Source organism: Hyaena hyaena, unplaced genomic scaffold (genome assembly GCF_003009895.1).
Source record: "Hyaena hyaena isolate Hyena2069 unplaced genomic scaffold, ASM300989v1 scaffold_332, whole genome shotgun sequence".
NCBI lineage: Eukaryota > Metazoa > Chordata > Mammalia > Carnivora > Hyaenidae > Hyaena > Hyaena hyaena.
Window position 1 is genome coordinate 849,870 of NW_024080964.1, and position 13,875 is coordinate 863,744.

Genomic DNA, 13,875 nt, shown 5'->3' on the forward strand with positions numbered 1-13,875 from the left:
AAGTTTACCAACACCCTCCTCAGAACTCAGGTTTAGCAAGTTCTCTCTTAACTTTGTCATAAATAAAAGATAAAATCTGGATGTGTAGCTGCAATACATTCCCTATTTATTATTCTGTTTGCTGTAGTTTCCAAAGCCGGTGCACCCTACACGCACAAGAATGCAAAACAGGAACCCAGACGGCCGGTCTCAGGCTTCCCGTTTGCTATTTCTGGCTTTGCAATTTTCCTACATGGCATGCACGCAGGAGAGAAAAAACAACAATTACCCACCGTGCTAGATTTAAAAGCATTTAATGACATAGCATATATTTAACAGGGCAAAAGTTGAGAGGTACAGGTCATACGACTGAGTGCCAGGCCTGAGCGACCACCTCCCTGCTCCGGCCCAGCCTCTGGAGTTCATTCCTATCGATGCCATTTTGATTGTGCAGTAAGATGAAAATTTGTCATTACAATCATTACAGTGACAAAGAAATGCACACTATGTATCAAATAGCAAGGTAATGAAGCAAATTATAACACAGTGTGGCAACACACGAGCAAGTAACCATTAGAGTAACATTACTTTGTCCAGTAAATGCTTCAGTTCCACTTGTACACTTACCAATGATTTAAAGGGTTTATTATACATCTAGTTTTATTATACTTTGTACTAGAATTATCTCAAACATACAATATAATGTATTTCGGCAAAAAAAAATTGAAATTACAGATTATTTAAAACAGTATCAGTTTTCTATTCCTTCTCGTATACCGGTATACCGACATTCTTAACTGTCCTTGCAGTTGATGCAGAAAAGCCGCATGTCATGTGTTAGTAAGTGATGCCAGATACAAACAGTTTGGTCTGTAGATTTAACACGGAGCTGCACTGTGGCTGCAGCAAGATCATAATACACGATCTATTTAATCAAGGTTAGACCCGTCGTGGGCACTTCTAATAGTCAAGACTCAAGGTAACCACTGGAAATAAATGGAAGAGAATGGTATCAGGAAACTGGTACATTTTGTCTCTGGTGAGCACAGGAAATATTGTTTAAGCACCGCTGCCTTGCATACCAACAGCACTAGAGGCGGGTTATTTCCAACGCAGCCTCACAAAATTGAGGAACAGTTTAAATATTGAGATCTAATCTATATAATTTCATTAAAAAAAATCTGGTCTTCCCTCTGCACCTCAAACTTTTGTAACTTGGAGATAAAGTGTTTAGGTGTATTTCCCCCACCCCCCAGAAATGCTCTATAAATTAAAAAAAAAATCAACCACATTGAAGAACATTAGGCACAGAGAGTAATGTGTTGGTTCTGAGCTTGCATGCTGGAGTTTCACTGAAAAGGTAAGAGAAGGGCAGGAGGTGAAGGAAAGGAGTTCACTTCTTTTTGCCAAAAATGCTGAACCTCTTCTCCTTGTCTTTCTCTTTGTCCTTCTCCCGCTTGCCAGGGCTAGACTCGCTGGTGATGGTGACGACGCTGGTGGGCAAGGTCTGTGCCCGGCTGGAGGCTGGCGTGCTCTGGGTGCTGGCGGACACCTCGTGTTTATCGGAGGAGATGGCAGAGGAGATGGCCTGGATCCATGTGTTCATTTCCTCCTGGACAAAGGAGGCACAGGTGAGACTCAACTAAGAGATGCGGATTTAAAATGCTCTTGCTCCACCTGCCCGACCAGTGCGCCTCCATTGGTAGGAAGGCTTGGGAACAGTGCATCTGGCCCACAGAGACACCTAGCTAACTGAGGTAAGCAGCTCCCAAATGGGCCTGTGCAGAGTGAACACGGTTCAGCTTTCCCGAGAACTGGGTTTACAGTATCCTTCAGAAGTCACCATTCTAGTGTGTGGTCCTACAAACATGGAGGAATGAGAAGACGGGTCTCCACTGGTGGGTATCAGCTCCCACCCCTATAAGTTTCTTCTTCTTTTACTTTTTTCAAAAAAAGTGAAATATATTTGATATACAACCCTGCATAAATTTAACTGAAGTTGTTTTTTCAAATCTAAAGCACTGCCCATGTTGTGGTCCCGTCAACAGACCTTCTCTCCCTGCAAGGAGGGGCACATGAAATGGTCAGGTAGAGGCACAGTGCAGCAAGGAGGCTCTGTGACTGGACTTGAGAATTCATATCCAGTCCTGGGACCACTTCACTGTGCCTCATCCACTGCGAAGGGAGTGCGGGCAGGGGCGGGGGAAGATTTTCCCCTGTCAACTTCAGGGTCCTGGCACTAGCTCTCCTGACACAGAAAGAGACAGTGGGATGCCATTCACTGACTCCTAGGATATAAGGTGAACCAAACAGCTTCCTGTTGTTAGTGACTGTAGAGACCAGATGACAGAAGCCATGGCTGATCATTACTTCTATATGGAAACACTGTAAACAAAGCTTATCATGCCAATAAATACTTGCAGACTCCTAACTACTGATAGAAATGAATCTTAAAAACTTACATCGTCTTTGGCTTGGAAGAGGTACTCATTGCCATCGTTTAGTCTGTAAATTGAAGGAAGAAGGTCAGTCACAATTTGACTTAAGAAAAACAAAACCCTCAATTCCCAAAACCTATGTGTGATATAAGCAGGCCACCGGAATGCTACCAGAAACACCCATCAGAGTTCTACATACATCACCAGCTGTGCCCAGGACCCACAAAGGTCCAGCAACAGCACCTTCAACATCAAGAAGCTATATAATTGGGCCAAAACAATATACACGAACACTTCATGTTTTAGTCCACTGGAAGGATCAAAAACACCCCAAACATAATCAACATCTGGGTTTGCTATGGCAAAGGTCACTTAATGTCTAATCATTGCTCTAAACTGAATTTAAGAGAAAATGCTTTAAAAATTCCAAGTCCTTTCATTACATAATCAAAAAGGGAGCCATCCAACAAGAAGACGTCACAATTGTAAATATTAATGCACCCAACACGGAACCACTCAAATACATAGAGCAGCTAATAATAAACATAAAGGAAGTAATCAATAGTACTATAATAACAGTAGGGGACTTTAACACACCACTTACAGGAAATCAAGACAGAAAACTGGCTTGGATGACCAGATGGATCTAACATATTCACAACATTCCATCTTAAACCAGCAGAATGCACATTCTTTTCAAGTACATATGGAACATTCTCCAGAAAAAAATCACCTATTGGGGCCACAAAACAAGTCTGAACAAATTTAAAAAAGACCAAAGTTGTATCATGCATCATTTCTGACCACAATGGTATGAAACTAGAAATCAATCACAAGAAAAAAATCTAGAAGGAACATAGATACATGGAGCTTAAATAACATTCTATTTAACAATGAATGCATCAAACAAGAAATCAGAAGAGGAAATCAGGGAGACAAATGAAAATAAAAACACAATGGCCCAAAAATCTTTGAGATGTAGAAAAAGCTGTTCTATGAGGGAAGTTTACAGCAATACGGAATTCCCTAAAGAAGCAAGAAAAATCGCAAATAAATAACCTAATCTTATACCTAAAGGAGCTAATAAAAGAACAACAACAACAAAAAAACCCCAAACCAGTAGAAGGAAGGAAATAAAAGATGAGAGGATCAGAGCAGAAAAAAAGGAAAAAAAAAAAAAACCTAAAAAAACAGTAAGAGATCAATGAAACCAGGAGTTGGTTCTTTGGAAAGATCAATAAGATTGATAAACTTTTGGCCAGATTCATTAAAAAAAAAAAAAAAGAAGGACTCAATTAATAAAATCAGAAATGAAAGATGAGAAACAACTGACACCACAGAAACACAACAGATGATAAAAGCATATTATGAAAACTCACATGCCAACAAACTGGGCATAACCTAGAAGAAATGGGTAAGTTCCTAGAAACATATAACCTCCAAAAACGGAATCAGGAAGAAACAGAAGATCTGAATAGACTGATGAGACCACCAATGAAATTGAATCAATAATCAAAACACTCCCAAAAACAGAAGTCTAGAACTAGATGGCTTCACAAGTGAATTCGACCATTTATTTATTTCTTATTTTTAAAAACTTTTTTGAAGGGGCGCCTGGGTGGCTCAGTGAAGCATCCAACTTTGGCTCAGGTCATAATTTTACCGTTCCAGAGTTTGAGCCTTGCATCGGGCTTGGTGCTGACACCTCAGAGCCTGGAGCCTGTTTTGGACTCTATGTCTCCAGCCCCCCCCTCTCTTTCTGCACTCCCCCCGCCCCCCACCTCTCTCTCTCAAAAGTAAGTAAACATTAAAAAATATTTTTAAAAACTTAATCTTTAAGTTTATTTATTTTGAGAGAGAGAGAAAGCATGAGACCATGACCTGAGCCGAAATCAGAAGCCTAACTGACTGAGCCACTCAGCGCCTCTCCACCAAACGTTTAAAGAAGAGTGAATACATAATCTTCTCGAGTTATTACAAAAAACAAAAGAGGAATGAAAGTTTCCTAATTCATTCTATGAGGTCAGCATGACCCTGATAGCAATATCAGATACAGAAAATTACGGGTATCTCTGATAAATATAGACAGATGCAAAAATTCTCAACAAAATATTACCAAACTGTTGGGGTACCTGGCTGTCTCATTCGGAAGAGCACTGGACTCTTGACCTTGGGGTTGTGAGTTTGAGTACCACGTTGGGTATGGAGATTACTTAAATAAAAAGCTTAAAAAAAATTAGCAAACCAAATCTACATTAAAAAAATCACTACAATCAAGTGGGATTTATTCCGGCGTTGCAAGGGTTAGTACTTGCAAATCAATCAACATGATACATCGCATCAACGAGAAAAAGGATAAAAACCATATGATCATTTCAGTAGACACAGAAAAAGCCCTCAAATATAGGTTTAGGGATGCCTGGCTGGCTCAGTTCGTAAAGCATGCAACTCTTGACTCAGGATCGTAAGTTCAGGCTCCACACTGCGTGTGAGGCCTACTTAATAAACATAAAACAAAACACAAAGTAGGTTTAGAGGGAACATACCTCAACATAATAAAGGTCATCTATGAAAACCCCACAGCCAACATCATCCTCAAGGGGGAAAGACTGAGAGTTTTTCCCCTAACGTCAGGAACAAGACAAGGACGTCTACTCTTACTGCTATTATTCAACATGGTACTAGAAGTCCTAGTCACAGCAATCAAACAACAGAAAGAAATAAAAGGCATCCAAATTGATAAGGAAAAAGTAAAACAGTCACTTTTCGCAAATGACATTATATATAGAAAACACTAAACTCTCCACCAAAAAACTACTAGAGCTGATAAACAAATTCACTAAGGTTGCAAGATATAAAAATCAATATACAGAAATATGTTGTATTTCTATACATGAATAGAAGTAGCAGAAAAGAAAATTAAGAAAACAGTCCTGGGGAACCTGGCTGGCTAAGTCAGTGTAGTATGTGACTCTTGATCTCAGGGTTGTGGGTCCTAACCCCATGCTGGGTGTAGTGATTACTTGAAAATAAAATCTTTAAAAAAAAATTTTTTTTAACTTTACTTATTTTGAGAGAGACAGGGAGGGAGGGAATAAGGGAGGGAGGGAGGGAGTGCAAGTGTGCACACAAGCAGGGGAGGGTCAGAGAGAAGGAGAGACAGAACCCCAAGCAGGCTCTGCACTATCAGTCCACAGCCTGATGAGGGGCTCAAACTCACAGACCCATGAAATCATGACCTGAGCTGAGATCAAGAGTTGGACACTTAACTGAATGTACCACCCAGGTGTCCTTAAAAATAAAACTTTTTTTTTTTTTTTTTAAAAGGTCCCATTTACAGTTGCACTAAAAATAATTACAATAGCTAGGAATAATCTTAATCAAGGAGATGTAAGACTATAGATTTAAAACTATAAAACACTGATGAAAGAAACTAAAGATGGCACAAACAAATGGAAAGATGTTCCAGGCTCATGGAATAAGGAAAACAAATACTGTTAAAATGTCCATACTACCCAAAGCAACCTACAGATTTAATACAATCTCTATGGAGCTACCATCAGTATTTTTCACAGAATTAGAACAAATAATCCTAAAATTTGTGTGGAACCATGAAAGATCCCAAGTAGCCAAATAAGTCTTGAAAAAAAAAATTGGGAGGCATCACAGTCCCATTCAACAAATGGTGTTGAGAAAACTGTATAGTAATGTGAAAAGAATGAAACTGGACCACTTTCCTATGCCATACACAAAAATAAACTCAAAATGGATTAAGGGCCTACATGCAGACCTGAAACTACAAAAACTCTAGAAGACAGCACAGGCACTAATTTCTCTGCTATTAGCCATAGCAACATTTTTCTAGAGATGTCTTCTGACAAAAGAAACAAAAGTGGAAGTAAACTATTGGGACTTTATCAAAATAAAAAGCTCCTTCACAGGAAGCAAACAATAGGCAAAACTACAAGGGAACCTATGGAATGGGAGAAAGTATTTGCAAGGGACATATCCAATAAAAGGTTAGTATCCAAAACATGTAAGGAACTTACACAACACCAAAAATCCCCACAAAGAATCCAATTAAGAATGGGCAGAAAACATCAATAAATATTTTTCTAAAGAAAACATTACAGATGGCCAGACACATGAAAAGATGCCCAACATCACTAGTCATCAGAGAAATTCAAATCAAAATCACAATGAGATAATCACCTCACACCTGTCAGAATGCTTAAAATAAAAAAAACCAAGAAACAACAAGTGTTGGCGAGGATATGAAGAAAAAGGAATCCTCACGCACTGTTGGCAGGAATGCAAACCAGTACAGGCACTGTGATAAACCGTATGGAGGTTTCTCAAAAAATTAAAAATAGAATTACCACGATTCAGTAATTCCACTATTGAGTATTTAATCAAAGAAAAAGAAAACATTAAATTCAAAAAGATGTGCACCCCTGTGCTTACTGTAGCATTATTTACAATAGATACATTATGGAAGCAACCCAAGTGTCCATCGACAGATGAATGGATAAGAAGATGTGATATATGTGTATTTACACACACACACACACACGAGTATAACTCAACCATAAAAAAGAATGAAATCTTGGTATCTGCAACAACATGTATGGGTCTACAAAATACAATGCTAAGTGAAATACACTAAATACAAATACTCTATGATTTCACTCATGTGGAATTTAAGAAACAAAACAAAGAACAAATGGAAAAAATAGAGAGGCAAACCAAGAAACAGACTCTTTAATAGACAACAAACTGATGGTTACCAGAGGGGAGGTAGGTGGGGGGATGTATGAAATAGGTGGAGACAGAGGACACTTCTCGCGATGAGCACCGAGTAATCTACAGAACTGCTGAAGGACTATACTGTACACCTGAAACTAATAAAACACTGTATTGTTAATTACACTGGAATTTTAAAAATTTATGAGTCCTTCTGAAATTCTGCTATAGAGCCCGTATCCCCTACATTTATAAATATGGGAGTTTTTAAAGAGACACATAAAAAGTCCAAGATTTCTCTTGTTATATGGTACACAGTAATAGAAATTGTCCTTGCAAGGCCATCCCCAGTTACTGAAAAGTAACTAGGGCCACTGAAAAGTTACTAGTTTAGAGTGCTTACTCATTCCCTTCACTGAGGTACAGAAGGAGTGTTCCTGGGGCAGGAGGCAGGGTAAGTACCCTCTGCCAATACGCTAACCCTCTGAAGCTGCATCGAGGGAGAACAAAGAGGGAGGGGCCAGCCAGGGAGCCAGGCTGTCTGCACTTTGTCTTATAGAGTGTAAGGCATTCCAAGTCCTGAAAAGCATGCTTCCAGTGCTCCTTGAAAGAGCTCAAGAAGGTACACACACCCTTCAAAAACTCTCATTTGCAGTCTTTGGCCTATTCCAACTGCCAGGACAGAAATGTCTAACTGAAGACCAAAGCTTTTCAGGTCCCAAAGCAACAGATCAAATTAGTATTAAACTAATTAAAATTCTAACCACTAACATGTTTACTTTTTAAAAGATAAAATGGTTTTTCTGTTCATTTCCCAGTAGAAGAAAAACTTCTGAGCTTGGATCCACTCTCTGGGGAGTACATGGGTGTGTTCTATAAGCTAGAGACACGTGGGACTAGATGGTACCAGAATCAGCTAGAACATCTGTAGGACAAGTCAGGGGAGCATGGAGACCCAGGTCCCACACATGCGCTTCCTACTTGTCTCCATCCGGCTCTAGGATGACTCACTTGACCCGCCTCTAGATAGCTCTTGAGCAAACAATAACATCTCCCGGGTCTGGTTAAGCTGCAAAGATGGGTAAACTATTTTTCTAAGCTTTCCTTAAATTGTGAGATGTGAACAGTTCACCTTGTCTTAGGGAACAGTAAGTTCAGCTAATCAAAACAAAGCTCGTTTTCTTCAAGGTTGAGCTGTGCCATTAACCACAGGGAGGCCAGTGACTGGCCACAGTTCCTAAAGATCCAAACTGAGACATGTGCCAAACTGCACAAGGTTCATTGGTGTTTTCTGTTTTTTTTTTAAATATTTTTATTTATTTCTAGGAGAGAGAAAGACAGCGTGAGCAGGGGAGGGTCAGAGAGAGAGGGAGACACAGAATCTGAAATAGGCTCCAGGCTCTGCGCTGTCAGCCAGCACAGAGCCCGACGCGGGGCTCGAACCCACGAACCGCGAGATCATGACCTAAGCGAAAGTCGGACGCTTAACCGACTAAGCCACCCAGGCGCCGCCCCCCCCCCTTTTTTTTTTAATGTTGGAGATGAGGAACCAACTGATCACAGTATCTGCCTAGGAAAACCAACCCCCAGGGCGAAAATAAACAGGGACCTACTCTTGGCAACCAAGGAATGCAGCACCTCTCACCTTAGCTTGAACACATGTTTCTTCTTCTTGTAATCAAGGGCCACTTCACAGATGGCTTCTTTCAAACTCACAGGGACCTCGCTGTGGTAAGGAATTCCAGAGGCAGCGGTCTTTGCATCTTTGTAGAAACCCATTTCTTGGTTATTTATGACACAGTAAACATTGTGCCAAGACCTGAGCAGTAAAGAAAGGGACATCAAGGTTCTAGACCACACTCCTTTAAAGAATTAAGAATTTGAATAACATGAAAACGATCCACACACAATGTGGTGTCACCCACTGTTAAAAGCCTTTCCTAAATTCTCCTAAAACTGAACAATGGAACAAAATTTCTCTGTGGGCCACAGGACAGTGTACACGTTCATACAGCATTGGGTGTTTCAGGGCTACTTCTCTGAGTTTGGAGAAAAACATGTTGCCTTCTTCTATTAAATAAAGGTACTCCTGGCTCTGATGGGAGAGATTTTTGTTGGTGTTGGTACTCTTTACTGTACTATCCTCTTGTGGGGATGCTGTACAGGGCAGGCTTCTCATTTGAAACATGCCTGTCCTTAAGCAGCAACTCCACCTCAGCTTTAAGCCTGATGTGGCCTGGCAAAGACTGACAGGGAGGCAAATCCAGAGCCACAAGCACAAGTGTAACCTCAGGATGAATCAGAAAAAGACGGCCTTTCCCCACCATGATACGGCAAACTGTCATGATGCACTGATATTATCAGAGGATAGTTTACTGCCACCTACCTATGTTAACATATAAATTTATGTTGTACTCAATGTGGATAGCAGTTTAGACGGGATTTCCTGGTCTAATGTACAACCTGGACAACTGTGCAAGGTGGTCTCAGGAAGAATGGTTTACTGGTTAAGCACACTGGTGTTGGAGTCAAGATAAGAATTTCACCCCAGCTAATGCCATTTGCTAGGTTTCTAAAGAGTAAGCTTTTTAAACCACACAGAACCTGTTTCCTTATCTGTAAAATAATAAAAGTAGGGCTTATTGGGAGATAATGAATATAAAATACCAATAGGTAGATATATCTGGGGAAATGAAGGTCTTAAAAAAAACCCACAAGGAAGAACACTTCACTTTAGGGATGATTCCCCAGCCTCTATCTAGCACATTCCTTCTCAGTAAGTACTAGGAAGGCCCCTTTTTGCTATTCCCATTCACACATAACTAAAGTTCTTTCTCTCTGTGAATAAGAAGCACTCCTGTCCCAACTTCCAAAGTCAGTCCTAAGAAAAATGTGATGCCCAGGAAGCCAAGAAAAAATGGACTTCATGAGCACACATTCCCCCCGGCTACCTCCCAGCCTTCAATTCGCTAGTGGATGCCCGGACCCTGAATGGGCTGACTTTCCATCTGAAACTGCCTGAGCCTTTGCTGCTGTTACCTGCTTGAGGCTTTCTTATTGTGAGCCTCCCACTCGTGCTTCCGATTCAGGAAGCCTTCCATCTGGGCTGAAGGCGTCTCCTGGGTTCTGGCTGGCAAGGTGGCGGCACTCTGGGCCGGGAGGGCAGTCTTGGCTTTGCGGTCGGACGTGGGGGAGGGGATGGGGCTAGACTCCTTTGAGCTTGTTCTCTGCTCTGCAGCACCGTTGACCATTTCGCTTGTGTCTGCCGTTTCTGCCATCTGGGGACAGCGGAGAGGCCATTCAGCTAATCCCGTGAGCCACAGGGGCGACCACATACGCTCTGACTCGCACACGTGGCTGTGTATAAATGCCTGGCACAGATCGAGGCAGTACAGTAAAACCATTGCAACATCCCACAAAGCCAGCTGGACACCAAGGACATTAGAAGGTGGGAAGGGATTAATGCCTGCCCGCTTATGGGGAGATGAGAAAAGCGAAATGCCAGGATGAGTTTTACTGCACTCTGCTCCTCTGATCAATCCATTTTCTCTAATGGAACTCAGATCATTTCCTCTTGTGGTTACTTTAAAACAAAAGGACAACAGGAACAATCACACGTATTAAATATGAGAGAGTGGACGTTATACAGCAGCCACCTTACAACCAAGGACGTCACCAGGAGAGCTGGAAGTTGAAGCGAAAGGGCATTCACAAACAGATTGACAGACAACTCTATCAGAACTACACAGCATTCCCCCAGAGTAAGACAAGGAAAGACCTCCGGTTTCTGAAAATGCTCTCTGGCTCTCCTCCCCCACCCCTCAACAGATCGTCATAAATACATGCAGAAATTAGGACGACAATCATGCATTTCACATCAACCATCCCAGTTAGATTTTGGAACTTAAGAGCTGGAAGGAAATGAGGCAAGTCAACAAACATCAATTTAACCACATCTGCCGGAGTTGTATCGTGAGTGGGTTGTAGTTTGTGTTAAAGGAGCTAGAAAAGCCAATCACAGTCACTCAACAACACACGGCTATTTACCCCCAAACACAGACAGAACCAGGGCCTTCCCCATCACGTGTTGGTTGATCACGGTGCCTTGCTGCACTGAGACGAGAAAGCCCAGACACAGCCAGGCTTCCCGCGGCTCTGACCGGCAGGCTGGAGACGTCTTCGGGAGCTGTTCCTTCCCAAGCTCATTTATATTGTAACCCTCAGGGCTTTTCGGCTTTGGAAAATGCAGTAGGGTCTCGGTTCATTATCGCTTTCAGCCTGTGTACCGTCAACTGTGTACCATTAACTGTCGCGGCCCCCGGCGGGTACACCCAGGGCATGGGATTAGCAAGTTACTAAAGCTGGGTGTGGCTGACACTTTAGTGGATTACAGACAACCTGCACCCCTCGTACATGGACAAACATGGAGGTGTCAATGGCAACGTTCATTAGATACGTCCCCCACCACTGCTGCCCAGAACCAAAATGACAAGTTAGCAGCAACAACCCCAGCAGGATAAAGGGTAGAATGACCACCACTGCCTTCAACACTCAGATATGTCAACTCTCGGGAACTGGATCGCTCATTCAGGTCTTATATCTATGTGGCTGGGTGGGAGTCAGGAGTTCCTATTCCACACACATAAACTATCACTGCCACCATCAGGGTTTAGGCTGAGTCGAGAGGCTTTGCAATTTAAGGATGTTTTTGACTGGAACCCTTGACCCACACAGCAATGTGGAAAATGGAGTCTTAGGGCAGGAAGGCACGGGTGTGTGTGTGTGTGTGTGTGTGTGTGTGTGTGTGTGTGTGAGAGAGAGAGAGAGAGAGAGAGAGAGATTATCGTGGTCTCTGGCCTCGTAAGTGACACCCTGTACACATGTGCTTATGAGCAATAGGCTATTTAAATAGTTCTCTCTTTTCTTTCACTTTCAAAGGAGAGATGCGGGAGGGGAAATAACAACCAAAAACCAAAACCCTGAGTCCAAAGAAAGTGAGTGGATTTTGAAGTTGACAAATCTGTCCTAGTGTGGAATTTCAGGAGACTTCTGATGGGAAGGAAGTGTGAGTTTGGTCTGAAAGGCCTGCGCCAGGTGAGTCCAGGGAGACATAAGGTTAGTGTGTATAGAAACCAGGTTAAAAAAAAATTAGTGCTGCAGCTGTGACTCGAAAACTGCTAGTGACAGCAGTGACCTGGATGGAGTAGCGTTTGCTGAAAAAGGGCTAACATTTATAGCACTTGGTCAGACTTCAAGGTCGGTGAAGGCCAGGGAAGCCTCTTCTGGGGGAAATTCTGCAGCAAAAATTTTTTTCTTTAGAGTTAGAAGGAAAGAGAAAACCCCAAACCAGTATGCAGAGATAATTAATATTTATGCAAATGAATCACTAAACCAAGAAAACAAGGGAAATAAAGGAACAAAATGAATTTTAATGGACATGTGCTGAAGCATGCCAACAGACAACACACCACTAGAGACAAACATCAAAAGCAAATCATAGTGCTATGACCATACATGTGACTCGCCCCCCCCCCCCCGCCCCCCACGTTGCTTCTCTTTAGCGATTAGTCCAGAGTGCTTTAGTGGCTGGGTACACCTGAGATCTTTAAATCAGGAGGTGAATGAACATAAATGCAACGTGACAACTAGTAGCACAAGAAACACCTGATTGGTTTTCTAAGTGCACAAAGCAACACTATTTTCAAGTTCATTAACTTGAGTCTCTGCACCACAATTCAAAAGAATGAAAAGGCTTTTTTTTCAATTCAATTATAATAAAAAATTTGTTCTGGCAAGCTACAATTTAAAAATCTAGATAAAAACAGGCATGAGAACAAATGCCAAAAACATCATAACACTCCTTCTCGGTGTGCTTATGTGGTTAATTTTTTTTTTTCTTTTTTGTCTTCTGAATACAAAAAAGCATAAAATTGGGTATTATTCCAGATGATATAAAATTTAAACATATATATATGGAAACATCACATATATACATATAGATCAATGATGCACAGAATCTGGAGCCAGAAACACACGTCAGGGCTCCCTAATGACCAAAAGATAAAGCACTAGTTTTTTCTAAAATGAATTTTGGTGCATTTAAGGCAGAGACCCAATAATGGTGCACACTACCCCCAGAACATAAGAAGCTTGGCATCTATCTATATACCCATCTACAGTCACAAGTAGATAGATATGTACATAGAATAAGGAAAAACAAACAAGATGCTATATGATGTTATCCTGACAAAAGAAAAAAAAAAGACATGCATCATGAAATGAAAAGACAAATCAGACTAACTCATGGAAAACACATATCAAAACAGGTTTCTGATTTCACTAACATCTAAATATGGCAAATGAGCAAGTGACTGTCTCACAAGGTTTGGTGTAGTATGGGGTTGGTTCTGTTCTGTCTTTATCAGTACCAGGAAACCCCTTCTTTCATAAGCTTTTTATTCCTAAGGAATAGAATTTATGTTAAAACATATTCAATCCCTGCTGGTGGTATGATAAATGCCATCCTAAAAGACTCCTTATTGGAGAACTCCACAAAAAGTTGTAAGAAAATGAAAAATAAATGAGAAGATCCGTATGAGACATACAATGGAGTTTCTGTCTACAGACACTAAAATTACTCCTGAAGCCAGGCGGCGTCCAATGGCTCCTAGGGGTGGTCCACCATGTGCATCATTCAAGTAATCAGGGTGAACCA

General features: G+C 41.4%; 1 protein-coding gene across 2 annotated transcripts in view; it reads right to left on the bottom strand.

Annotated features, from left to right (window-relative positions):
• Nucleotides 1-277: 277 nt before the first annotated feature.
• SPTBN1 (spectrin beta, non-erythrocytic 1) overlaps nt 278-13,875 on the bottom strand; it is a 198,284-nt gene continuing 184,686 nt past the window's right edge. For both annotated transcript variants that reach the window (XM_039249201.1, XM_039249202.1), the window contains 4 exons: nt 10,200-10,438; nt 8,806-8,979; nt 2,442-2,484; nt 278-1,591 (listed from right to left, as the gene is read on the bottom strand). In XM_039249201.1, the coding sequence (XP_039105132.1) occupies nt 1,373-1,591; nt 2,442-2,484; nt 8,806-8,979; nt 10,200-10,438 (675 nt within the window). In that variant the 3' untranslated portion in view covers nt 278-1,372. The remainder of the gene's footprint in view (nt 1,592-2,441; nt 2,485-8,805; nt 8,980-10,199; nt 10,439-13,875) is intronic.